At 40.7% G+C, this 27,856-nt stretch overlaps 1 protein-coding gene and 1 long non-coding RNA gene across 2 annotated transcripts in view; both read left to right on the forward strand.

Moving 5' to 3' along the window:
* plcl1 (phospholipase C like 1) overlaps positions 1-3,097 on the forward strand; it is a 127,187-nt gene extending 124,090 nt beyond the window's left edge. The window contains exon 12 of the mRNA XM_085383953.1: positions 2,759-3,097. Within this exon, the coding sequence (XP_085240079.1) occupies positions 2,759-2,965 (207 nt within the window). The 3' untranslated portion in view covers positions 2,966-3,097. The remainder of the gene's footprint in view (positions 1-2,758) is intronic.
* An 8,534-nt stretch (positions 3,098-11,631) lies between these two features.
* LOC146650786 (uncharacterized) lies at positions 11,632-21,223 on the forward strand. The gene is made up of 3 exons (XR_014907994.1): positions 11,632-17,614; positions 18,368-18,468; positions 21,051-21,223. It is a non-coding gene; the product is annotated as an uncharacterized LOC146650786 (long non-coding RNA).
* The last annotated feature ends 6,633 nt before the right edge of the window (positions 21,224-27,856 follow it).

Here is a 27,856-nt window from a genome sequence, read left to right on the forward strand (position 1 = left end):
TGCACTCTATCTTTTTTGAGTGAGGAAAGTATTTTGTGTCTCTTAAAAAAGTGATTAATTCCCTTGACATTGAGAGTTATAATTTTAATGTTACTCATTGTAAAAGTTGTCAGTCATTGGACAAAAATCGTCAACCCGAAGCAAACAAAAGACCAATCATAATAAACTTTTAAACTTTTAACATAATTTTTGACGATTTTTTTGGATACGAATAAACGGATCTGACCGATCAGACCTCGGCATTTGGTGAAAGTACGCTTGTAGCTCAGAACAAACATTGGTACTAAATAACAATAACATAACATGTACAATGATGTGGAAATAATACTGTTTTATAGTATTATTATTATTATTATTATTTATTTATACTATAATTATACTATTTTAGCTCAGGCACACAGATAGATGCAGCTTCAGCTCCTGGATCAGCTTCTTCTCATGAGGATTGGATAAATGCAGAATATCTGTGCCGTACTTTTCTTGTTTAAAAACATCAGGGCCAGGTCATCGTGGCTAGATGTCGACTTCTTTTTTTAAATTTTTTAAGGACATATTTCCTGTAACAATGCAATTAGTTCAGTGTGCGTATATACACTGAACACGTATGTATATATGTTACCAAAAATTCATAATTTGCTGTTGCTTTTTCACAGCGCGCTCGGTCTCGGCCTTAGGTCCTCAAAGACTCTTGGCTCAGTTTGTTTCTGCATGATGTCAATCAGAGGCAGCCAATCAGAAGAAAGTTGACGTAAAGAAAGAGGAAGGGAGTTAATTTTACAGTCACACTCGGTCAGGCAGTGGTTGGTCTATAAAGGGTTAAGCAGAAATTCTCTTTCATTATTTACATTCAAAGTTGAGCCACAACCTCATAGATTCGAAACACCAATTCCTCCACAATTAATGATGTAATTCAGGGGTGGGGAACTCCAGGCCTCGAGGGCCCGTGTCCTGCAGGTTTCAGATGTGTCCTTGATCCAACACAGCTGATTCAAATGGCTAAATGACCTCCTCAGCATGCCTTTAAGTTCTCCAGAGGCCTGGTAATGAACTAATCATTTGATTGAGGTGTTTTGACCCAGGGTGAGATCTAAAACCTGCAGGACACCGGCCCTCAAGGCCTGGAGTTGCCCACCCCTGATGTAGTTGCTGCAGGACATCAGTTTCATGACACTTTTCATAAAGCAATAGAACCAGAATAGAACAAACTGAGTCGAGTCCTCGATTACAAATGTGTCGACAATCTCACTGCGTTTAAGAATTGGCTGCAGTCAGTTTGAGTCGGACTGTAACTGTAGACAGGTTGGCTCCCACTTTGAGACCTGTGTGCAATCGCCTTGCAATCTGAAGCAGTCCAAGAGGTTGAGCATGCGGTTGAGGGCATGTCTTAGCATGACTATGAGCAATCAATCATTGAATTAAAAAAAGTAATGCAATCATTGGGCAAACTCCACATTTTCCTTGTTGCAAGGAGGCTTCTGTCCTATTTTCACTCTTGCTGAGCCATAAGGCAGCTTGTTTTAGACAGAGCCGAACCAACGCCAAGAACGAGATAAATAAGGATTCATCTTGTTTAGGGCTGCCACAAACGATTATTTTGATAGTCGACTAGTCACCGATTATTTTTGCGCTTAGTCGACTAATCAGATCATGCATCCATTGGATGTAAAACGTACAGCTTATTGCACCAGCATGTGTCTGCTCTTATATAACTATCATTAGCTTACAGCTAGAAGTGTTTAAGGTATGTGCTAACTAAAAATAAAGACAAGATGATAGTTTCTTAAATTTTAATGAAATTTGCAGATTGTTTCGTTGGAGTTTAATAAACTCAGCCGTCTGCTCCTTGCTATCTAAAATATAACGGGACACCGCAGTATATTCTCGAGGATCTCACACTTCTGATAATCAGTTGTCTGCTTGACGTTTATTCAGCTGTGTAAAAACAATACAATAACATTTTTAAGTTATCTAAGTGACTTATGTATGTTTAACCTGAGTAGCGAAAGACAGCGGTGGGTTTGAAAACGATTTGCCGGGAGTCCGGTGTTCTCACGGCTCTAATGAGCCTTGCCCCCGGCTCGCTATCGAGCTAGTGGGTAACAGACGTCTCCGAAAACGTCGGAGCGCTTTTGAAAATATGTGGTGCCTTGATAAACTGAGCAGATATTTGAGGTTTACACAGCTACATTCTCCTCTGAAAATATGTTAAACGTTTATTTTGTGACCCAGAAAGAATAATAAGAGTAATATTAAAACTAACTAGCTGCCGCCATTGTTGACAGCTGCGCTATGAATTCTGGGACAGAGCTGCTTCTTCTTCTTCGGGGTTTAACGGCAGCTGGCATCCTTGTACATGCAGTGCTGCCATCTTCTGTTTCAGTCCCTTATTACACTCTTAAATCCTACTACTTATTCTTGCGTCTTTTGTGCTCTAACAAAGCTTCAAACGACGTCGTCGACGATTTTGATAGTCGACGTAATCGTGACTAGTTGACTAATCGTGGCAGCCCTAATCTTGTTTGGAGCTGGGATCGTGCAGAGCTGCTACAGGGGAGAACAAGAATAAACATATGGAGCCTGAAATGAGCAGAATTTCAGCTTTTTACATACGAGGAGAATTCCCCCCAACACCTCCTGCATACACTCGTCCCTAATAACAAAAGACTATAAAACTATTTAAATGTTACCTTTTGCTTTCATTGAAGTTCATGACTTTGCAGGTATGAGTCAGACTCACGCGTCTTCCTTTGTGCTGCAGGGACAGAGCGATCTGTTACGTGGGGCTAAGATGGATTCTCTGGATGCCCTGAGGCAGCTGGCTCTGGCCTGTGAAGCCTGTGGACTCACCTCCTCCTCTTCTTCCTCCAATTCCTCATCCTCCAATTTCTCCACAGTTGAGCTGCACTACTCCTCCCACCCCCTGTCCGGCCGCCGAAGCAGCACACACGGCAACGGACGCATCTGAGACCCACCTGCCCACCCCCCCCACCCCCCGGGTCCAACACACTGCCAAAGATGAAAAGGGATTGAAAAGAGTAATTACAGAGGATAGCAGACAGAAAAAGAAAAGAAAAACCTGGACCTGGGTGTGTAAAGCAACAGATTAGACATAGATTTCTCTATGCTAGAGTGTATTCCTGTATACAGTGCAGTAAATGTGTAGACTAAAGCCTTACGGTGAGTCCAGCCTGCAGAGAGGCTCCTCATGAATGTCTGCCGGTGGAAGAAAGACGTTAAACACAGGAACTTAATTTTCTGAGAGCTTAAATCAGCATTTAAAAGTCAATAGTTTCTTCCTCATTAATGAGGAAATCAGAGACAACTTAGTAGTTTGTGACACTGGAGCCCCAGATGATGACCGTCATATTACTGGTGTTTCGTTTCAGAGGTGAAGTTTTGGAAAGGAGCGAATGTAGAGCTGTTAGTTTGGCCTGTCCCTTGGGAAGGCAGCAAAATTGCCTGTGTGTGTTGGAAATGGTGGAAAGGTGCAATAACAGATTGAGAAAACCTCACAGGTGGAGAGTTGCTGATTACGTTAGCCTAGAATTTTAGTATTTTAGACGTAGCTGCAGAAACGTTTGCAGTTGCTTAATATTTAAAAGGAAAACTGAGGTTTAATCCAGTTAGGATGACCACCGATCAAGTAGAGTATATACTAACATGACTTGACAGTTAGTGTTATGATCACTAACCTCTGTCCTTTCACCTGAATAGTGGAAGTATCCTTTTTCTGACTCGTTCTCCTTAAAGCATAGCAGTGTCTGCCTAATTTCTTCACAGCTTTCGAACAAAATGAGCTTCAGATGGAGAAAAAGGATCGTATCTCAAATATGAAGGCTTATTAATGAGGTTTGAGAGTTTGGAAAGGTTGCAGGTCAAATCAATCCAGCCGTTTGTGTAATGTATCGCTTCTTTCCAGACTGCAATCTCTTAACCTCTGTAGGCCTTATCTGCCCTGTTTGAGGATTAATGCACTTACTAGATGCCCTTGTATCTCCGAGTACACTCACACATTTCTCCTTCTGGTTTGTGTGTTTGTGCAAAGAAAGCACCAGAAGCTTGCACACACACACACACACACACACACACACACACACACACACACACACACACACACACACACACACACAGGTTCTTATTATCTCCACGCAATGGCCTGTGGGGCTGTTGGCATTTGTTGTTTGTTAGTGTGGTAATTGGAGAGGATGTGTATGTAGTACTGCATGTCTGCTGTGTGGATCTTGTTACCACCTCACTATGCTGACATGCGGTGTAATGAAAGCTCAGAGTCTGTGGAGGAAGAGCGGCTTCCTGCAGTTTGGATGAAGTTGACTACACTGGTGTAGCAATAATTTCAACTAAAGTAATACACAAAGACTGTATAACTCAACAATAGAATGAACTGTGCAACTCAGTTATAAAAGAAATCAACTAAAACACATGTGATATGATGTGTGGCAGGGGCTGTTCATGGTTGTGTCAGTGATGGTGTTCTTCTGTGTCTGAGCATTAACGTGTGCTTCTTTTTAACACGGGGAAACCTGTTCTTAAACTCTGCTGATTGGGGCCAATCTAGCATGACTCCAGAAACTCTCAGCTCAAGCTTTTTAAGGGTGACATGTCTTAAAGTGGGCCTGTTCCACTCCAGAACTCTAGTAGAGTGGCTTTCGTGATTTATGGTAAATAAAAATATTCCTTATTTGTCTTATAAAGTTGTTTTACTTCTTCTGACCAGCTGCCCTTTGCAGATTTGGGGCTTCTCTGCTCAAAGAGCTGTGTGCCTCAAATGACCATATTAGGTAAATCCTGTCCTGTCTGATAGCCTGTCATACAGAGCCAAGAGTAGAAAAACTGTGTGAAACAGAGCAGTTAGAAGCAGACGCTTACTCACTCATTTGAATATTTGGCCACGTTTAATAAGAGCAGCCACCGCTGGGACCATAATGACAGAAAATAGGTACCTTTGCAAACAACACTGTTTTCTTAATTTTGTTTGAGATACAATAAAAATCGCATCTTAGTTCTGCTGGATTGACTTGTGATTGTAATCCAGTGCCGACCAACTTAAGTTCCACCTCCGTGTTTGAAGGAGGAGGCATCTTAACCTAACTTAAGACTAAAAGACATTTTGAATGTTTCTTTTGCCCTTTCAGGAGAGCAGGTACGTGGGCCACGGCTAAATATTGGAGCTTAACAGCCAGTGGCATTTTTAGAGTAGACAAGATATAATGAGAAGCACAGGGTTTACTAACTGACTTATATGTGCAGACGTGTATGTGCAAAGCTACTGTATCTTCTGAATGAGTCTGCCGTGTTTTGTAATAACCTCCTTCTTACCCCCTACTTCTCTCCATCCTCTTGTTCCTGCTGCTCTTCCCGAGACTCCAGGTGGGCAGTGACAGAGCTGGTGTACTGAGTCATAGCCACAGGAGGAAGCTGACCTAATAACATTTCCATGTTTTTCTTTGGGTGTGTGTGAGTGTGTGCGTGTCTGTGAAAGGGCTTCACAAAGTAGAAAACAAATAATGGCGAGAGAGCAAAGGTTGCAGAATAGAAGAAGTGTCTGATATTGGCTGCATGTGTGGGTCGGTGGGCACACCTGCAGAGCTTCGTAATTGGCCGGGAGCAGTAGACGTGGTGACAGCGCCTGCTGTTTGGGTCTATTAATAACACTCTGACTCACTGGAGGCTTCAAGATGTGAGTTTGTGCTGGAGCGCTTATGTTTGTCACCATACAACGGTGCCCTAATTCCTCACCCGATGATGCTGGATTTCGGTCGCTGGTGTTTCGGGTCCTCTGTGGAGGATTACTGCCCCCAAGAGGCAAGTTTGTGAATGCTTTCATCGGGTCATAGGAGGTGTTGACTGCCTAGAGCTCTCCAGGACTGCAGGGAGGATCTCTCTGCATTAATGGTCTGTGAGCTGCAGGTAAACAAACCACAGTACTAGCTTTTCTGTGTTAAGTTAAGCTTATCCTTGGAATAACTCATCATGTGAAAAAGTATTAGCATCCCACGGAAATTTTTTTTAAAAATATATTTGGACAAGTAAACACTAGATGAGCTTTGAAACAGTGCCTAAAGGCAGGGTGTGAGAAAAACACAGGGTTTAAAAACTTATTAGGCTGTTTGCTGATGAGTTTGTGCACAGATGATGTTTCTGTCTTAGAGGACTCCACGGTGAAAATTAACGCTTTTTATTCAACATAAAGTATGTAAACTTTGACATCTGAAGTTAGTATTGATAAATGATAAATGGGGTGGTACTTCGCTACTCTGTGCACAAAACACTCTTGTCTGCTAGCTCATTCCATAACCCTCCATTCCTTCTTTTTTAACCACCCCCTGTTGATTTTCTAGTCTTTACATCATCACCTCATCAAAAGGGCCTTGCATACATTCCAATCAGTCTCTGATCTCACACATAATTAATAGCTGAATCAGTGTCTGGAATCGACAGTCCCTAAGGTAGTGAAGCAACCCCAAACCGATTATTTCCACCTCCATAGTTCTCATGAGGTTCTTCTTCCGAAGCTGCCTTTGGTCATTCCTGATATAATGACTGAGCAACTCAGCCAGTTTTGTTCTGAGCTTCTTTTTCAAACAGTAAACCCTTTTTGTGGCACCGTTAGTTGCAAGACTTAAAATCCTGGTTTGTCTTTGCATCAAATGGTGTATATAATATCATAATATCATATCATATAAGTTGGAAAACATATGAAATCAATTACCAGATTTGTAGACATTCACAGCTGTGAGTATGATGGCAAAGTCTTCAGGAGCACAGAGAACAGCAGAACGATAAAAATGGGAGCCCCTAATGTTATGGACATTACGTTTTCTATGATGGAACTGACAAAAACCAAAAAGAAAATAATAATTTTAAGTTTTACTTCTTTTAAAATAGGCCCTGTATTATTATTTTTACTGTTTCACCTTCAAATGTTTGCTTGTCCAAATATATCAAGAAACTTTTATGAAGATCATAAACTTCTCTTTGACGTAATGAGTTTTATGCTCTATTTATAAAGCTCGTGATCACTGAGCTGATGCATTGAACAAAGGCAGTATGTAAGCCAAGAAAAATGGCTGCTTGATCTCTTTTTTGGAATTCGACCTCTGTGGCGTGTCAGGAATCTGCACCTGAACCCAAATGTGTAGCTGGATGAATCAAATGAACCAGATCTTTGTTTCTTTTTGTCGCTTGATCGAACCCATTTACTTCTATAATAGCAAAACATATGAGAAATTTTCCAATGAGTGTCCTTTTATACCTTCCAGGCAGCTATTGCTTTCATTTGGTATCTGTATGGTATGAAAGTCAGCTTCCAGGTTAAACCAGTTCAGTGAACATCCTGCTCAGGTTTATTTTATCAGTGATATTATTCTACAGATGCAAGCAGACAGAAAACAAGCAATATTTTCATCAACACAACAGAGAAAGTTCCCTTTCTCAAAACCCTTTTTGTTCAAGAAGCTACCAAACCGACATCACTACGTGCATTGTGATTAATGTGATCAGTGCAACACTGTGCAACAATCAAAACCATCTTGGGACTTCTCAGTAGCACACGGTTTTCTCACAAAAACATTTTCTTTTTTGTTAAAGGTACTTAACAAGTACTTTGTTATTTAAATTTTTTTTTTCAAAAAATAACCAAAGGTTTGAGCAGATTTTAAAGAAACAACCTTTCAGTCTTTAACCATCTATTACTGTTGTGTTTACCCGCTGGTAAAATGCTCCCACCTGCTGGTGAAAGCTTGAAGTACATTTAGAAGGGGCTAATTAAAAAAAACTAAATTGTGCTTTTGTTGCGCACAAGTTAATAAAGCTGAGCATGTCGTTCACTGTAGTTTGTTTCAAGCAAGGGTGAGGTCAGTCATGAAGATCTGTAGTCACTGAATTCAGCTCGCAGAAAGAGTGGCATTATCCTGGGAAGAAAAGCAGGGTTCAGCTAATCCAGCACTCGTACGTTTTGTCTTCACGTCACCTCGTGTGATGATGGCCAATGTCAGATGTTTTGCAGTATTAAACCTTCAGTGTTTACCTCTGCCAAAGGTACTGCAGTCACCATTCAGTACAATGCTTTACATTCAGTGCATTGCATCCCATTGGTAACCCACTGCTGCTCCCGGATCCTTGAAGCTATTTCCCTTTATGACTTCAAAAGTGGGAACACATCCACGGAAAGATTTCTCTCTCACTGTGATTCAATATTTAAGCAGAATTCTGGTTTGTTTCAGATATTTCCCATTATTGTGCCAATTGCTGCTCCATGAATCGTGCTTACTCTGCCCTCCCCTCCACTGTAATGATTCAGTACAAAACAATATCAACAAAAAGTGTTCTTACTTGAGTCTGTCTGATTGAAACACAATAATGGGAAATATGCAAGGTTAAAATAAGCCACCATTCACCCATAAGGTGTGAGTTTGAGGTGTGGGAGTGGTAGACTAGCCATGTAAAAGATGGGTGCTACAATTGTACTGCAATGTACCTGTTAATCCATGTGTCTTAACTTAGAGCTAACCCTCCCTGTACTCTTCAGCGTGTGTGATGCTACCAGTGGTCAAATAGTGCTTAACGTTCATGTGAATAATCGGAGAGTTGTTTATACCTGCCGTAGTGACGTGGACAAACATGTGAAACACTTGGAAATGTGTAAAGGTGTTTTAGGTTTCGTAGGCTAATATCTGTGGCATCTACAATGTGTGTATTGGCCTGTATCTGCACCACTGACCTTTTAAACCAGTGCAGTTCCCTCAACTGTTCTCATAGTCCATTGTGTGTTTTTGTAAAGCTGACAGGAGAAATAAAGACCAAAAGAAGAAAAATATTTATTGAAGTGTGTTTTAAAGCTATAAATATATATAATTAATTAAATGGACCTTGCTTTTATTTTGAAAAGCTACTGTGTTTTCTATCTGACTAATAATCAAATATAACAGTATGTATCCCAGCTAAATAAAGACTTCTTTTCCTGACCAAATCTTCTGGTCGTGCATACTTGATCTCGTCCTGCTGCAGGTATGTTTACAATATATGCACCTCTAACATATAACTGTCATAGGGCTTGGCATGGTGTCATGCAAGTCTTTTCTAATGCTGTAAAGTCAGGACGGCTCCAGAGGTTTCTCCTTGGATTATACTTGCTTGCTGGTATGCACACAGACAAACACCATGGCTGTAAGATGGAAGTGTAGTTTCTGACAGATTTAAAGACAAGTTAGCAGCAAAAACACTAGAGCTTACTGACAGCAAAGTCTTATTGAATTAGTAAAATCAGTGAGGATGTGGCAGGTGATTGGTGTGTGTGTGTGTTTGGAGGAAGGGGGGGGAGACACATAAAAGTGACTAACAAAGTACAACAGGAAATGACCAAAGGAGACATTAACTTAAGGACAAATAGAGACACAGATAAAGAAACACAGGAAAAACAGTAAATGTATAACTTATACAACGTATGATGCCATTTTAAAATACATGTTGAACACATGAATGCACCGTTTGTTTTCCAAATCAGATGTTAGTACAGTAGCAGGTGTAGCTGTGCCAGCATGGCTGTGGTGAGTCCTCAGTAACTGCTTTTCAGTAGCAGGCCTGAGATACTGAGAGGTTCATGTCCTGTGCATGATGTTAGTCCATGTTTCCAGGAGGGGGAGCCAAACATCAGGCTATTTTCTCATTGGGCAAAACTTATCCCACCATTCAATGGTTTATTTTAATGTCCACTTTATGACTTTAGGGTTTTTTTTTTCACATCTTTGATTTTTGTGCATATATGTTGTTGAGCCTTTCTAATTTCATGGTGCAACACTGCATAGAATCCAAACACACACAGATGTTCTGTTTATTATGACTTATATATCAAAGGTTCATATTAGGGACACAACAAACAGTTATTACATTTGTTTATTTAATCTGCTGATTAGTTCTATCATTAGTCAAAAGTGATAAATATTTTTAAAAATTGTAAAAACAAACATAAAATAAAAGTAATTAGAAATGTCCATGCTTCCATCTTCTTGGTCTCCAAATATCCAACAGGAAGTTTCTTAAATAACTTGGAGTCAGCCTGCCTCAGCCTGATTCAGCTCCATGGTGCTGAGCCCGTACGTGTTGCAGGGACTTGGTCTTCTGGGCCGAAGATGGTTCTTCATAACTCTGGCTGGATGCTGGGACAAATCAGATGCCTGCCTCCCTCCCAGCACGATCTGTCAGTGTTGTGATGTTTAGTCTCCTAATCTAGAATGAAGGGCAGCAAAGTCTCAGTCTTTTCCCATCCCCACCCACTTTCTCTCCCTCGAGAGGTGTTGGGCAGCAGATGGGAAGTGATGGAACTGCGTGGTACTGTAGGCAGTGACATGGCAAGCTGTCAGGTCCTAATGCAGGCTAACATCTGGAGGTTGTTGTCCATGTCACTTCGGGGTCCTCTAGCCCAGGGCGAGAAGCCACCCTGTGGGACATAAACCCAGGGCCAGAGCTGGGCTCTTTTGACAAGGAACTGTCGACGATGGGAGTCAGCTTGCCTTTGACTTCATAAGGAAAGTGAGAGATTAAGATTTAGATTGTACTAGGGGGTAATACTAACTGAGCTCCAGTACAGTGTGACGGAGCAGTAACTAGTTTAAGTGGGCCATCAAAGTAAAGGTTCTCAGAAAAATACATTTAGTATGAAACTACATGGCTCTGCATATATCATGAAGCAGCTTTTACAGTGTATTTATCACAGGAAACAGCTGGCACAATCTACAAATAGACCATCATAAGACATCCTCGGCGAGCGGGTGGTGTAGCCACGGCTATAGGCACAGCAGGATAATACAGAGCCCGTTAAAATCGTCAGTGCCATCGAGGCACTATGCTATTAGCGCTTCATGCTTGCCTCGAGCATCCAAGAAGCAAGTGCCTCTTCTATTTTAATGACAGCCCTCACCCAGAGGTAATTTCACAGTGATTAAGGCAAGAGGAAAAAAATTATGTCTTAAAAGTCTCTAAATTGCATCTTATTTATCCACCTTTTAACTAACTACAAAAGGAAGACAGACAATGGCACTGCATGTTTCTACCTCTCCTGGTGAACAATTATACTTGAGACATTATCTGGTCCATTGTTAGATGGGTATTAAATATGGCACCCAGGAGATATGACAGAGTAAAGCTTTGATGGAAAAGTTAAGATGAGAGAAATTAGATGAAAAAACAACAACTTGAATTTATTAGTTTTGAGTGTTTTTTCTTTCTTTCCTCAGATCAATTTCAATCTGCCTGATCTAAACACGAGCTCTGGTTTCAATTTTTAGTGTAGTGTATTTTTTAATTGTTTATTTTTTGTGTAACCTTTATCCCGTGTCAGGTTTATCATTTATTCATTTATTTTTAGCCCATGTGACGTAGCATGACTCAACACATAGCTTTGGCCTAAATACTGGTAAGCTATTCAAATTGCTGGCTCCAAAACCAACTCAGTCCCCTTGCCAAAATGTAAAAAATTGTAAAACCTTTGGTCCTGGTATGTGGCAACTGTATGCATGATTTTTAGGTAGACCTTTAAAATGTTTTATGGCTTAATGTCATGCATAATCAATGGCCTGGCCATTTTAAGCGACTGCTTGGGTGCAATTTGTTTAGTAGTACAAAAATGTTACAGTGGGCACTGTCATTGTTTGCATTGATACTTGAGTGCAGGTGTGCATTGCTCTGGAATCTGACTGATCTGTTCCTGTTGGACTTGGAACTAATAAATCTTTAACAACTGCAGCTTTTACTGAAATGTAGGACGACGAGACTTCTGGACCCACTTTGAGTCTATGGATGGACTGTCAGAGTTATGAAAGTGCAAATAGCAGCGCACTGACAGAATAGGTTATAATATAATTTAGGCTATTATTTTTGCTAACTAAAAATGACATTTCTGTCAGCTCAGTTCAATTGTATTTTATTTATACTGTGATAGATCACAACAGCAGTCACTTCAAGGCACTTTATCATTCTAAGGTAAAGATCCAGCAATAATACAGAGAAACCCCAACAATCAAACATCCCCATTTAAGCAGCACTTGGTGACAGTGAGAAGAAAGAACTCCCTTTTAACAGGAAGAAATCTTCAGCAAAGTCAGGCTCAGGGAGGGGCAGCCATCTGGGGATCACGGTATTCTCTGAATTTTTCTTGCTAACTAAACTCAATGCTACCAACTGCTCCTTTTCATTTAAAAAAAAAAACAAAGTTGCACCAGTCAAACTGGCCGACTTGTATGTACATAAACATATGTCAGCTCAGGAATTGCTATGCATTCTGGGTTGTCACCGCCGTGTTGTTTTTCATACAAAACCAGAACCAAAACAAAGTCAGACCCTAGCAGGTGATAGGGAGGAAAACAGAATAATGAATGCATGAAAAAAGCATCCAAATGACCCGTGACACAACACAATACAAAGAGAAGCTAAACAATGAGGAAAAGGATTGGGAGAGGTCAATCCACAGAGAATGCTTACTTTATTTTTAGGAGCTACTGAGTCAATTTTATTGATAAAGCATCAGGAAGCAGGAAGAAGATTCATAAATGGACAAACGGCAACAACACTCAGATGGTACTAAGGGATCAAAATGTGTCAAAAAGATATTCTCCGCACTAATGTAGCCTAAAGTTCAACTCGTTATCTAACAGGAGTCGATGTGGTCTTCTGCTGATGTAGCTCATCTGCTTCAAGATTTGATATGTTTTGAGTTCAGGGATGCTCGTCCGCATACTTTGGTTGTAATAAATGGTTATTTGAGTTACTGTTTTCTTCCTATCATCGTCGAACCACTCTTCTCAGCCCTCTAGCATCCGTAAGGTATTTTTGCCCAGAGACCTGCTGCTCACTGAATATTTTCTCTTTTTCTGAACTTTCTCTGTAAACTTCAGAGATGGCTGTGTGGGAAAATTCCAGGAAATACTCACACAAACCCCTTTGGCACCAACAACAGTGACATATTCAAATCACATAAGGTTTATTCACTGTTCTGATCTGATCGGTTTGAAGTTCAGCGAGCTGTTTGGACCATTAAGTTCCTGCCATGTGGCTGATTAGATATATGCATCAACAAGCAGTTGAACAGGTGTACCTAACATAGTTGTTGCTTTCAGACTACTATTTTTTTTAACCTCTTTATATTATTTAAACATAACAGTTTTATGTTCTCTTGCTCTCATTAACCTGTTCATGTTTGTGATTGGTCAGATGCTGACAGCCCCTCCCTTATCATGTGAGCTCACGTACAGCCAGGCTGGGAACCCCTGGTTTGACTTATCAAGGTGAAAATAGCCTCAGTGTCACTGCTGAGTACAGGCCCCTGTACTCAGGGGACACTAAAGAGTTCAGAAAAAGAACAAAGAAAGGAAGTAAAAACACAGAAAGCCACACGAGGAGCTAACTTCTAAAATAAAACAGGAAGTAAACTGAATGAGGAAGAGACATACCAAATACAAAATAACCCTGTAAGAAGTCATAAGCATCATTACGACCTAAAAGCCAAACAAAGCGCACAACAGAAGTAAACACTGTTACAACTTTGTCAGCCAAATACTTACTTTTAATATCATCCCCGATGCTCTTGACTGCAGCCTGATAAGCATTACAAATGAATCCTTTGCTTTTGCCCAAGTTCCAAAGTCACAGACAGAAACTGTCTCTAATTGGATGAATCCCAGAAATGAGTTTCATGAACTGAGGAGATGAAGATCGAGGCCCCATCAAGGCATTTCGTCTCTATCAAATCACTCTCCATTGTGCCAGCTGGAGAGGAGCTTGGAGATACGGATAATTACGCTCACCAGAGTCCATGTCGCACCTCTCTATACCCTCCCTTTCTCAAGGAGGACAAGTTCCTCCTCCCCTACCTGAGCAATCACACACCATCTTCACAGATATTGTATTATAATCACGGCCATTCACAACTTGCTAAAGTTTGAATTTACCACTTCCCATTATCCTCCTGAATCATCCCTCCTCCTCTACTCTTTTCATTTATTTTCTCTCTTGATTGCACGTTTTCGGGCTCATCAGTCACTGTTAGTCACATAGTCCTTTACAAGTGATTGAAACACTTGCATACTGAATTGTAGTGACTCTTTTTTTCTTCCTCTTTCTCACTCACACACATGCATACACTCCTCTGGCTAATGCTGCTAATGTTAATAGCTTGTTCTGCTTTAATTGGTTCCTAAACGCTGTAAGCAGAGTTCCCACTGTGTGTTTAATGAACAGGTAGCACCCCATGATTACAGTAATCTCAACCCACCACCCCGCTGCTACAGACTCCCTTCACACATACATACATGCAAACCTACACACACACACACACACACACGTCCCTGGGTCTTGTCGTAAGCAAATGGACAAAGGCAATTTGAGAGGCTCCTCAGCTCTGCAGGATGCTGGGCAATTTAAAGACGGGGATGAGAAGGAGAGAGGGACCAGACGAGGGTGAACACAAAAGAAAATGAGAGGAGATGAGACCCCCCCTCCCAAAAAAATAATTACTGTTTTTTTTAAGCCAAGAAGAGGTGGAATCATTTCAGAGCTCATGTGTATGACCAGTAAGCATGTTACTACTGTGCAGGCTGGAGTGTGTGGGGAGAAAAAGCTTTGCTGATTATAAAATGTGTGTCTCTGACTCCATGTTGTGATTGTGTTTGATCCTTGTGTGTTTTTTCTACAAATTTGCACTGCATTTTTCCTTTCCTTCATTTGTTCCCTCTGTCTGCATCTATCCTGCTCTCTGTTTTTGTTCTTTCTCATCCTACCTTCCTGTCTCTGAGTTTCTCCTCTTTTCTTTGCCCATCATTTGTTTTCTAAAAGTTTTTTCCCCCCTCTTGCTTTCTTATCTCCTCGGGTGTCCTTGTTCATACTCCTCTTTTACTTGTTTCCCTTTGTTGTCTTTTGTTATTATTTTTTCTTTTATTGTCAACTCTTTTATTTTCTGCTGTTCCTTTTTTTTTGCTTCCTTTACTTTTTTCCTCCTCTCCTCAGTTGTCTTTTTCCATTTTTCATTCATAGCCCTTTCTTTTCTTTTCCTGATTTGCTTTCCTTTCACATTTGTTCCTAGTTTCCTTCCCTCACACCCTTGGCCCTTGTATTCTCTGGTCATTTCCCTTTTCCCCCTTTCCTCATCTCCCCATTTCCCATCCAGCTCCCTTCTTATAGTCTCTTCCTCCTCTCCTTTTCACTTGCCTCCTGCCTCCTCTCCTGTGTTCTTTTCTTCCTCTCCTCTCCATCTGTTAGTCTTTGTCTATCCCGAGGCACAGAGTCAGGAACTCCTCTCCTCAGTGGGCTGATGAGGATGTGGGGTGACATCCACCTTTCTCTCTTTTTTCGGCAGAGTGAGTAGAAACAGAGGTGGGTCTCATTGGAGGCCTGTATATATGTACGGCTGGGTGGCAAACCTCATGTTGTATACATATTTGTTCAAACATGTGCGAGCTGCTCAGTAATCCTCTCCACTTGGTTCACCCTCCCACACGTGTATATAAACATGCAAGCCTCTGCCCATCTCAGCTACTATGGGGGAGATGTGATAGGTGAGCTTAACAAAAAGGGGGATGTGGAACAAGAGAAGGGTCCATGCACAGCTTCTGCCAGATGCCTTTTGTAAATAAGCAGGGAGCCCTTAGAGGGGCGCCGTCGGGCGCCCTGAGTCACCCGTCCCACAGGATGCAATCAGGGTGTCCCCGCCCCCTGCCGTGTATAAGGGGTAAGGAAGGGAGAGGGTCTGGTCTCTGTGTTCCTGGTGCTGACACAGAGGAGCTGTGGGTCTAATTCATTAAACCAGCCTTCTAATATAAACAGCCATTCATTTCACTGCCTGACACTGGGCCGTCTGGACAATGTGAAGAGCCCCAATAGAACTGCCATACAGAACTGTTTGTGTGTGTGAGAGGGAGCGAGCGGTCGGGCTGGGCTGTTTGTGTGTACGAAGTCTCGGAAAGCCTGTCGGTCCCGAGCAGGTACAGTGAAGCTAACCAGAGGCTTTCGTGAGCCTCGACACGGTTCGCTGAGCAACTGAAGTGAACATCACATTTTGTAAAAACAAGAAAAAAACCCACACAAATGCAAATCCAGTCAAGTCCTGAAGTCTGTGGATATTTTAGGACATCTATCAGTTAAACTAAAAATGATTTGCAGCTGGGAGGGTAAATTGTTAAGCATAGAAAGCATTTACAAAAGAAACTACAGTTTAAACAAAACAAGCTAAACACACTAAAAATGTTACTATTTAATTTGGTTTGAAACAAGGGCCGTCACTACAGCCTGTGATTCCTGCAGCAATGGTTCTGCCTAATGTGTGTCAGTTAGGAATGCAATGCAGCTTTCTGACTGCTTAATCATAATCGTATAAATATGTTTGTCCCTCCACCTCTCTGTTCCTGTGAAAGAAAAGGACAAATGATGATTATGATTACATTGACACTCAATAATCAAAAATGTAAGAACTCATGCTTTCTCTGTTCATGTTTAACTTGAACTCAACATGTAGTAAGTATAACTTCTTAAATAACCCTCGGCGAGCAGAGTGGACAAACTACGAGACAAACTTCCATATGTTTCTGTTTTTTAAATCCTGATTCTTTAGTTTAAGTTAACTTGTAAAAAATAAATAAATAGACTAACTCATCTATGCACAAACACAGTTTTCCCATCTCCCACGAGGCCAAATTGGTTAGATCAACCCCGCATTCACTACGCACACTTGGCTCCATATCTGCTTTTGTTCCACTGCGATAAAGTGAAATGTTCTTCTTTTGTTAATCTGAGAGAAATGAACCAGAGAATAAGCTCTTAAAGACCCACACACAGTCAGACAGTGTCCGAAAACTAGTCCAGTGGACAAATATTCTTTGGGGTACTGGTGTACAATCATAAGGAAAGAGCCCTGTTTTCCTCTGGACTGTATATTCCTTGAAGTAAGGCGCGTAGCAAAGAAAATGTAATGCATTAAATTGTTCACACATCTCCTTGTGTTTTAGCTTTAGGTGGCAGATGGATTCCCACTGACCCACAGACTAGCCAGTTGTTTTTCAGGGACACGTTGACAGTAAGCACAGCCATCATCAACAGACAGACAGGGTGAACACACCCACTGACACTGATACTGAATCTGGAATGTGGGTTTTATGGGCTTACAAATAAACACACACACACACACAGTATATGTGCACACACATTTTCATACACGCCCATCCATCCAAGCATGCAAGCATCCACCCACCCACACATACAAACACACAAGCACCTAGGTATCTGTGACCACTAATTGTGTCTGGCCAGTGCCGTCCCCAGCAGCTAGGGTCATGGGAGCGCTGGGTAGCCATTGCGGTAGCCTTTTAAACATAGCTTATCCTGAGGCCTGTTATTACCCTGAGAAACTATCATCTTTTTCTCCTCAAAACCATCCTGCTCAGTCAATTTAATGAACCAGGCATTCCAACAAAGGGAAATGAGCAACAGCTCCCACAGTCCCATGCTGCACCAGCAATTAATGGTTCAAGACAACAACCTCTGGGACAGAGAGAGGGCTTTTCTTCCAGCAAATAGGTTTGTCCTTATTTTAAAGAAAAAAGTAATATAACAGGTAAGCTTATTGTGCAATTTCTGACAAATATTTGTATTAATGTCGAGAAGTATTTAATTCTACTACAAAGTAACAATAGCTCTGAAGTCACAACATTACCCAGTGGTGTTTCAGTATTTTGAACATTGTCATCTTGGACTTTTTAACCTGACATCACAAGCTACATAATAGCTCATTCACACTAGAGTAAAACTGGGATGGCATCCATTTGCAAGTAGTTGAAGTGACTGCTGGGTTTTAACATCAAGATCCAACTCGGACTGACTGCAATCACTCTCAGATAGATTGGCAAAGGTTTGCATGTAACTGGTGTCTAATTTATAAATGTATCATCCTCTCTTTGCAACATCGGGCTTAACTTGGCTGCCCTTTGAGTGTATTCTGGTTATAATACTATAACCTCCTAAGACCCGAACTCTTCCACAGCATGCATTTTTAATTTCTCTTTGATATTTGGGCTGATTGCGGCCCGATGAATGTAAATACAAGGAATTACCTGATTATTATTATTTTTTACCTTATTTGTGTTTTTAAGAAAAATAAAAGCCACATATGAGGATATTCGTTTAAAATGTTGATAGAACAGTAGCAGTATAATGTCCTCGTAAGTGGATATCAGGCCCTTATAGAGCAAAATTTAGTATTTTGGTCTAAATAACCCAAATGTGATGTCCACATATGTGGACGCCAGGTCCTAGGAGGGTACAAATGCAAAGTTACAAAGTGACTGTTAATATTGCCATTGAATTGCAGAGAATCACAGAACCCGAATGCTGTTCCTGTACCAACTCAGCTGTGGGCCTTGGGCTCCAAGAGGACTGGACAACTTTGGCTTCAACTGAGAAACATGAAAGGTGGGATGGCTCTTCATAGAAGCAGGTATCTTCAGACATACAGCAGATGGATTGATACTTCTCTCCACCTCAAAGGGTCCAAAGCACTTGGGAGCTAGCTTCTTAGACAAGAATTTTAAGCGAATATCTCAGACAGACTTTCTGACCTGGAGAATATTGTTGGGCTGGGGTTCTCCTTTTTGCTGAGGAGGAGGTTAGTGTGTGTGTGTGTGTGTGTGTGTGTGTGTGTGTGTGTGTGAGTGTTACAAGTATATTCCACTCATATTAAATGGGTCCTAGGAAGGGAAGCCACCACAAAGAGCTACTTCTAGCTCTTGAGGATGCTTACAATTGACTAGCCGGTGATCAGGTGCTCTTATTTCTAGCATGGAACATGGAAACATGGAAAATGAGACATACAATCAGTTAGGGGAGCCAGGATCCATTGTAGAGCTTGGTGGATCTGATTTTCAGTCTCCCAGGTAATGGCTTGATGACGTAGGAATGCGGCAGGATGGGTTCCGGTTCATCCGGGTCGGAGTCTGCTAAAAAAAGATGACATAGACACGTTCAACAGAGCTGGTTTGTGGGAGCCTGGGCAGTAAGTAATGATGATGCTGAAGTGACTGAAAAATAGCAAACCTAGCTCATTTACAATTGTTTGCTTCTGATGACTGTATAACGGGCCTGGAAGACGAGGTGAGTTGGATTAGAAGCAAAGCAATCTAACTGTAATTTCTAAAGATTCGATGATAGAAATATGCCAAACCAAGAAACTATTGTTGTTTCTGGGATGGGCCAGTCTGTTATGGATTTCACTTTCTCTGGCCTGTGTTCACTTGTCCACTTTCTAAGATACGGCTAAGGAACAAAGGTCACTCAGCTTGGACTTCACATATTTCAGGTTTCACAATCAACTTTTTCTGTAGGAGACTCTGCAATACTTGCCTGATATGGTCACATGGGACAAAAAATCAGAATATCATCAACGTAACCAGGAAGATTGGAACTTGCAAAAGTCAGAGTTTAAATTAGGCCGACTGATTTCCATAGTGAACGCAGTGATCTTGCAGAGTTGCACTACCATTAACGGTCTTCAAATACACAGCACTGATGAAGGCAGTGATTCGCAAATGTGTGAAAGCAAGCCCAGGAAAGGGCAGCCCCGCCTTTGGTCGACAGCACAGATAATCTGCCCATGCCTCCACCCAAGAGAAACCATTGAAACTTTACAGAGAGACTTTACCAGGAAAATGTTTACAAGGTAATAAATAAAGAGCATTGAAGTCCTTTTATGGACTTCTATACATTCTAACTTTGTTTTGTAACCAGAACTTGCAAAACAAATGGCCATCAGCCACCTCCCTGAGCCTGCCCAGAGGTCTCTTCCTGTTTAAAGGGAGTTTTTTTCCAGCTGTTGCCAAGTGCTTCCTCATTGGGACTGTCTGATTGTTGGGGTTTTCTCTATTTTTTCTCTATATATTGTGCCTTGAGGTGACTGCTGTGATTTGGTGTTATATAAATACAATACAGCTGAACTGACCCAAAGGATACATCCATCGTTTGTGTTTCATTAATGACTAATACTTTCCCTCTAACACTTGTGGACCTCTCCTTTCAAAATTGAATAGGTGAGGAGCTGATGCTTACTTTCAGATTGGCCACATGATAGGAGGTTAACATGTACAGCTTATAATATGCAAGTTATACATAAGCAATGTTCCCTCTTATTTTTCATGTGTCTGAGTGAACGCACAAACTCCCTTGGACCACTGTGAGCAACAGCAGACGTGTGCACGGTGGTCACGCCAGCATCGAATCCATCCAAGTTACATGGTTTATTAAAATAATCAAATTACAGCATTTATGTTAGACTACTTTTAATTAACTGTTTTAGCCCACTTACAATGAAAATTTTAAAAAATCTTGTTCATGACCTGTGTAGTGTGTTAACACTATTGGAAGTAAAAAATAACTTTAACTCCAATTTTGAAAACAAAACTTTCTTCTTCTTCTTCTTCTGTTTTTTTTTAGTAAAGCTCTGACTTGTATTATGAGTATGAGTCTGTGGTCTGGGAGAGAGTCCTGTAACTCTTTGTCTGCAAAATACAGTATATAATGCCCAATGTTGGGCAATTAATTATATAGTTACTTCTTCAAAAAAAGTAACTGAGTTATGCAAAAAACAAAGTTTTTTGCAGCTATTTACCTGAAAATGCAGCTAAGGCGTTTTTTTAAACGCCTTAGCTTTTTTAAATAAACATTTCAAACTATTTACAGAACAATCAGCTGTTCTGCTTCAAATTTGATGCCACAAAAATTATTTGTGCCACTCCAAAAAATAATTTCTGTCCACTATGAGATAAAGGAGAACAACAGCCTGATACCTGCAAATAGTTTGGTTTATTCATTTTATCTCTAGAAAATTAGTCTCTTTGAGAATCAAAGTGAGGCAGCAGTTTGCTGATTTCTGCCTTGTGACTTTCATATTAATCCCATAATTTCTCCCTGCTGAAGACAATTGACAAGAGGTTATTCATATTTAAGCTCTAATTTGGCCTTTTTTTTCTCCTTTCTTCTTTTTTTGTTTGTTTGTGTCCTAGATGGCCTGACTCAGCAGGTGGGGGTAAACGCTGTTTCTGAGTTTTCGCCCAAGCAGTGCAGAAATGTCTCCGCTACGCTCCAGATCACATGGTTGGTGCAGGATGCCCGATATCCAGCTCGATCCCCGAGTAAATAAAAAAAAACAAGTGACCTGTAACCAATACATGTAACAAAGAAACGTTTTTTAATATAATAAATTACTTTGTTAGTGATACAGAGATGTCTTGTCTTTTTTTTTTATTATTTAATGCCAGATGCTTCATATTATTGGGATATTATTATGAACATGACAAATTGTAAGACTATGTCCAGCATATAATGGGTTTCCTATTTGTGGATCATACACAATGATTCACAATGATACACAGTGATTCAATATCAGAATCTGACATTGTTTCAACATTAACAGTGTTTGAAAATTTGACGTCCAATCAATGTCAGCATTCAACATTGATTCAGTATCAAAACCTGACGTTGTTTCAATATTAAAAAAGGGTGCAAGAGTGATGTTAGGTCAACGTCAGATTTAAACGCTGATTCAATAGAATCACCTGATATTGACTAAACATTATTTCAATGTCTCCTTGCTATCTGGGCTGACAACAGGAGATGTATCACTCCTGTAACACCTGTAACATTCAGCAGTCGCCTCATTGTTCTGACACACACAACAAAACTATTGACTACACTACACACTAACTACACAGGATTTGTGCTAAACGTGGCAAATTTCTCACATCTCAAAACACTGCCGTCACTCCTAAAACCTCCTCCCTTCCTAAACAACTAAATGCCATGTTGCCATATTATTTTTTGATTGGTCCACATGGTACTTTTTTTTCAACCAATAGGAAAGGGTGTTTTTTTTTTTTTTGGGTTTTGAGAGGTTTTCCTTATAAAACACAGTTTTTACCGTTTCCTCCTGCAGTAAATATAAACAATGATAGCATTCAGGAAGAAAACCAAACATTGCATATATTTTTATCATAACTCTGGTTTTACGTGGCCTATCAACACAATTTAAAAACTGGTATAAAGTCCACACTTTTTCCGTCAATTGTTCCGTCTGTCCTGCTCACATCTCCAATGGTTGTACTCGTTGTCATTAACGTGGCTTCACTCCACATCAGCCCAGTGTTGCCAACTCCTCAGTAAGGAAAATCGCTATTGGCTGTCCTAAAAGTCGCTAGAAGTTGCTAAATGCTAAAAGTGCAACTATTTTGCTGGTAATACTTGAAATGAGTAAAGACATTAACAGCCTATTTATGCAAAATAATTCATAACTTTGAGTTTTCTTTGTATTGTTCTTATTTTTTGATATGTTGTTAGTTTTGTGTTATTTCCTATTTGCCTTTAGTTTAGGCAGTTATTGTTCCTGGGTTTTCTATGTTTGAGTTCTTGCATTATTCATCACGTATTTTGTATGTTAAGTTTGTGTTGTCATGTCTAGTTTTAGTGTTTCCTGTTTTATTCTGACAGTGTCATGTGTTCTTTGGTCATTGTATTTAGTTTCACTCCTCCTGGTCCTGTCATTAGATTCATGTCAGTCAGCTGTTTCCTCATGTGTCTCCACTTCCCCTGATCACCTCATGTGTGTATTTAAGCCTTCTGTTTTCTGCATGTCATTGTCGGGTCGTCTGTTTATCTTACCAGAGTTACAGTCACAGTCACAGTCTTTGCCTGTTTTTCCACCATAGTCATAGTTACAGTCTTTGTCATAGTATGTCATAGTCTTTGTTTCTTAGTGGGTTTTTTTGTCAGTTTGCTTTAGGTTCCTGGTTTTAGCCCTGCAATCATCCAAATAAAGGATCGCTTTCTGTTTAAACTTACAACTCCTCGTCTTCATCTGCCTTTGGGTCCTGTTTCCATTCACATCGGCGCACCCCGGCGTGACACTTCCCATAGATCCCAGCTTTTATACTCACACAAACCAATAAATACAGTACTCTGTGCCGCCATTCCACACCTATAAAAAAGAAGAACAGCGTGATTGTGTGGGTTTGATTAAGACATGCTAGCACTAACAACAAAATTCATTCAGGAGGTATCCAGTTAAAATGTTGGTAATATCAGTGTGATGACAAGCAAACAAAAACGGGGTTTCCCAGCAGCAGCGAGAAGCTTACAATATGGTATTGTTCTAGCACATTCCAGTGTTGATAATACCAGACTGGGCTAAAGGCCTTAATCCAACCAATATCTTGAATAAGTGGAGGGTGTCTTTCTGCTAACAAGAAGTGCAGCTATTCTCTCCTCTGTGCATCATTATAGAGAAGAAAGAAAAAGAAAAAGAAAAAAAAAAGAAAAAAGAAAGAAAAAAAAGAAAGAAAAAAAAAAGTTTCTAAATGACGTCACCGCCTAATTTGCATAATTGGTCATGCTAATATAATTGTAACCTACGTTGTTGGAGAGAGAAATAACATCGTGGAAGAGACATAAAGTGAGTAAAAAACGTCCTAAATGCATTTAGAATTTATTTAGAACTACAAATTAAATTTATTTTAGCAATTATTGTTTTTTAATGTCACAATTCCAACCCTGCTCCTTTACCCGGGCTTGGACCGGCAAAAGTGACCCGAAATAGGCACTCTGGTGGAGTTACTTTGTGTGTGTGTGTGTGTGTTTATAAGTAGTTTTAAACCTGATCCACAAAACAGCATAACAGTAAAAGAAGAACTGACTGCGTTACTGTCAGTGCGCAGCTCATGCGCGATTCATTTGCAGTTCGGACGCACAGGTGTGAACATCTTCTGCCCTGATAGTAGCTGGGGGAGGACTATCCTCTGCCCATGAGCGCTTTAGCACGGGTGAGGTGCCCCCGGTAGCACCCGCTGCTTGTTGAGAGTAAAAGTGATACCTGCTTTCACGTCAAAAAGTTGTCATAAATAAGTCTCCAATAACACCAGAAAAAGTCGCCAGATTTGTCGCTAGTCGCTTTTTAGAAAAAAAGTCGCTAAGGGGGTCTGAAAACTCGCTAAATATAGCAACAAAGTCGCTAAGTTGGCAACACTGCATCAGCCACGCCGCTTTGCTAGCTAAAAAAATTGGTGTCGACACATAAGGACGCTGTCATAGCCTGTCAACGACCTTGATTAGCTGTGTATATACGAATGTGAATCCATCATTGGCTGGACTATGGGATAAGGTGGCATCGTTCTAATCCTATGCCGGAGCCGCCAGTCACTTACTGACTAACACTGCAAAACAGAATTGTTAAAGTTTTAATTTTAATTTCAGTTCAGGTTAGAGGGAACATTGCCTGTAAGCCTACCCTGCTAACATGCTAAAGCTAAAAGATAACAATAAGCAAACTCCAAAAAAGAAGAAGAAAAAGAAAAACCGCATCAAAATCTTTAACTCTGGCTTTCAGAATTCAGAAACTAACACCATGGCAGAAATATAAAAATCATGCCCAACACTATTCTGTGGCTTCTATTTCACATTTGCGCAGTTGGAGTGAATTTCCTGTTTCAGTTTGAGTATAATATCAGTCGTTTAAAGAAGGCAGAGCCACTAGCTGAGTGACAGCCAAGCCCTTAACTTTTCTTCCCCTCTCAAGGACTTCCCTTCAACTGCTCAGTTGAATTAGCCTTCTGCTGCCTTTATTAGCAGCAGCGGTGGAATCAGAGAAGCCTGTCTGTGTGGATCATGGAGGAAGGCACGGGGTGGGGTGGGGGGGACGCCCGCTAAGTGCCTCACTTCAGATCTCTGATGGGGGTCATGGGGTCGCCGCTCAGCCTCACCCTGATGACTTCTGACACTGCATGAGCAACCAAAACCACACACACACACAATTTCATGAACACACAAAGCCACATCCTTAGGGATTGGTGAAGCACTGATACAATTAAATCAAGTATACTAAATATCCTTCCAGAATTTATTCACATTAAAACGGCAACCTCAAAACAAAACACTCCAACCCACTACAGTTTATTCCTACACATGTTTTTAGAAAATATGGACTGATAAGCTATTTTTAAGCAGCTGTTGCAAACAATTAATGGGTCCACATCAGACTTGTGGCCGATGTTTACGGGAAGTTTCGCCTTTAATCACATCACCAAATTAGCTGTAATTTGGGGTTCTGAGTGAGACTCGTCTCATTTTACTCACTAGTTATGTCTAAACGTACCAGTCTCAGACATGTTGTAATTAAAAATGAAATGTAATCACATATAATACATGTTTTTAACAGTACTCCAGACTTTTCCACTGTCTGATTCTTGGTGGAAAAACAGAGCCACAAACAAAATAAGGGGGAGTGCTTAAAGTTGCTTTCCATCCTCAGGAGATATTAAAATGACTGGGCAACATTTGCTGCACGTACCTGTCAACTGATAACTGAAAGGAGGAAACATTAGAACGATTAGCTACTCAAATACAATGCTGATCCACACAATGCTGCATTTGTGGGAAAATGTGACTACTCAACTTAAAATCCAGGTCTCCCCTTTTTATTTTTCTCTTCATAACTTCAGGCTTTGGAAAGTTGATCCTCACTTGTGGTATTTTGTATATTCCATGTTGTTCATACAACTAGACATGAAATTTGCCTTTAGGAACATATACAACTCTCAGATTGTATGTCTTCAGTGGTCCATCAAGTTAAAATCTGAGTGTCTCATGCACCATATCCTAAATATCTTCACAAATGTCGGCGTTACATTTGCTTTAGTTGTGAAAGACTGCCTTTAATTAAATGTATTCAGTTCTGTCATAATCTTCAATCTGTCTGGTTTCTTTCACTTATTAGAACAGAGCATTCCAGATGTCCATGAACATTTTACCCAATAGGACAGAATCAGTTCTAATGAGTCAACCATGGCCCTTCTGAGGAGCGCAAACTTTTATTTTTATAGCAGCTTCCAAAGTACCTGGACTTGCTGAGGGGAGTTTGCTAGCTGAATGACTTGAACAGAAGGACAGGAACACTGAACCCCACTTTAGTGACATCACAAAGATGGACAGAGCCATGTTTAAATCATCTGATGAAAGTAAATTCCTTTTAGGAAAACTTGAGCATTTTGGCTGACACTGCACATTTACATGGTAGATATTTGACCACCTTTTTGACAATAGTGGGACCATCCATCCCTCCTTTTCTGCTTATCCAGTTCACGGTCGTGAGTGGGCTGGAGCCTGGCTTTATGTTGATTTAAACTTTAAGTAATCAGCTTCATGACTTCTGGTTACTTGATGATAACCAAAACTCATTAAAAAAACAAAGCAAAATGCGTAAAACCCAGCAACAACCTCATTGGCCACTGAAGGATCCTCAATGTTCAGAAGCTAGCTGCAAAGCAACTTTGGTTCTGGGCTTGTGGTGTACAGCTGGCGCTTTATTAGAGCCTGAAATCACCTGCCTGCTGCTTTAAAGACAACCTCATCTAATGGCAGTTTGCAATAAAGTCACAACCTTTCATCTATTTATTTTATGATCCTCAACACAAAATTCACACAGTTGTTTTTTGTTTGTAATACAGATCTGCCTGGGGGTCAGGAGATATTTGGTATGCACAATACTGATTGTGTCCCTAACACACAAACTACAGAGTGTCAGAATCTTTCATATGATGTACTTTGGATGAACAGATATTCATCACAGTTTCACTGTGAGGAACATTATCCTAGAATTGTTGCAGTTTTGTGTGAAATGTTATTTTGAAACTCTTTTTTGTAACTAGTCCCATCCCTGACCAGTTCCCAGTTGATCTAATTAGTTACAAAATGCTTCTCCAGCTGTTTCTTTTTAGTACCACTTACTTTTCCAGGCTTTTATTGATCGTCTCAACTTTTTTCAGATGTGTCGCTGCCATCAAATTCAAACTCGGCTAATATTTTTGTGTTCTATTGTAAATAAAATATGGGTTTATGAGAAGTGCAAATCACTGCATTCTGTTTGTATTTCCTAATAAAATGTATTACGTACAAGTTTGTCTCACTGACATGAAAAAATTGTCATTATTCACAAACGTAGAGCAGTGAGGGGCTGCTGATAATTCTTATGGCTTTCAAGGGATATTATAGTTTTCATGTGACAGACTCTTTGCAGAGAAAATCTGTAGGAGGCAGGAGGTTTGTGCGTTTTCGTGGTTGTGTAGAGTACATCAGGTGTGTGTGATTATATTTGGGTGGTTGAGGTGGTGGAGCACGCCACGCTTGCTATCACACAAACACAAATGGGAGATGCTCACTGCTGCAGCATTTTAAGGACGCAACTACGTGTCAGCTACTTTTGCGTTTTCAGACACGCACGCACGGACACACACACACACACACACACACACACACACACACACACACACACACACACACACGTTTTGATTATTCTAAGAACATTGACTAGTGCAACTTGGTTTGGCAGTGCACACTTTTGGGAAATGGAAGCCGAAAACTACGTTTAGCCGTCTATACCTTCACACCTCGTCTCTCTCAGCTCGTCACTGCTGCTTATTTATTGTTGAACCAAAGTGGAGGATAAAGGCTCAGATCCCCCCTCTCCTTCCCACCTCCCTCTCTCGCTGCCCCCTCCTCCTGCCCAGACTGTCTCCTGTGTGTTTATCTTCTCATCAGGGCTCTTTATTGGTAAATAAGGGTGGCCTGCCCAGCCGAGCTGGGCCCTTTCTTTTTCTCCTTTTTCTCTCGCTCCTTACGTTCTTACATCTCCTCTTTACTCCGTATACTCATCCCCCCTCCCCGTCTGTGTGTGGAGTCTAAGTGCTGCTGATATGTGTGTGAGTGTAACTATAGCGGCCAGTGTTTAGGCTATTAGAGCCGTCTATTTACAATCTGGAGTTTCCTA

This window comes from Rhamphochromis longiceps, linkage group LG16, assembly GCF_057381845.1.
Source record: "Rhamphochromis longiceps isolate RC_006_pf linkage group LG16, R_longiceps_female_GT1.1, whole genome shotgun sequence".
Classification (NCBI taxonomy): domain Eukaryota; kingdom Metazoa; phylum Chordata; class Actinopteri; order Cichliformes; family Cichlidae; genus Rhamphochromis; species Rhamphochromis longiceps.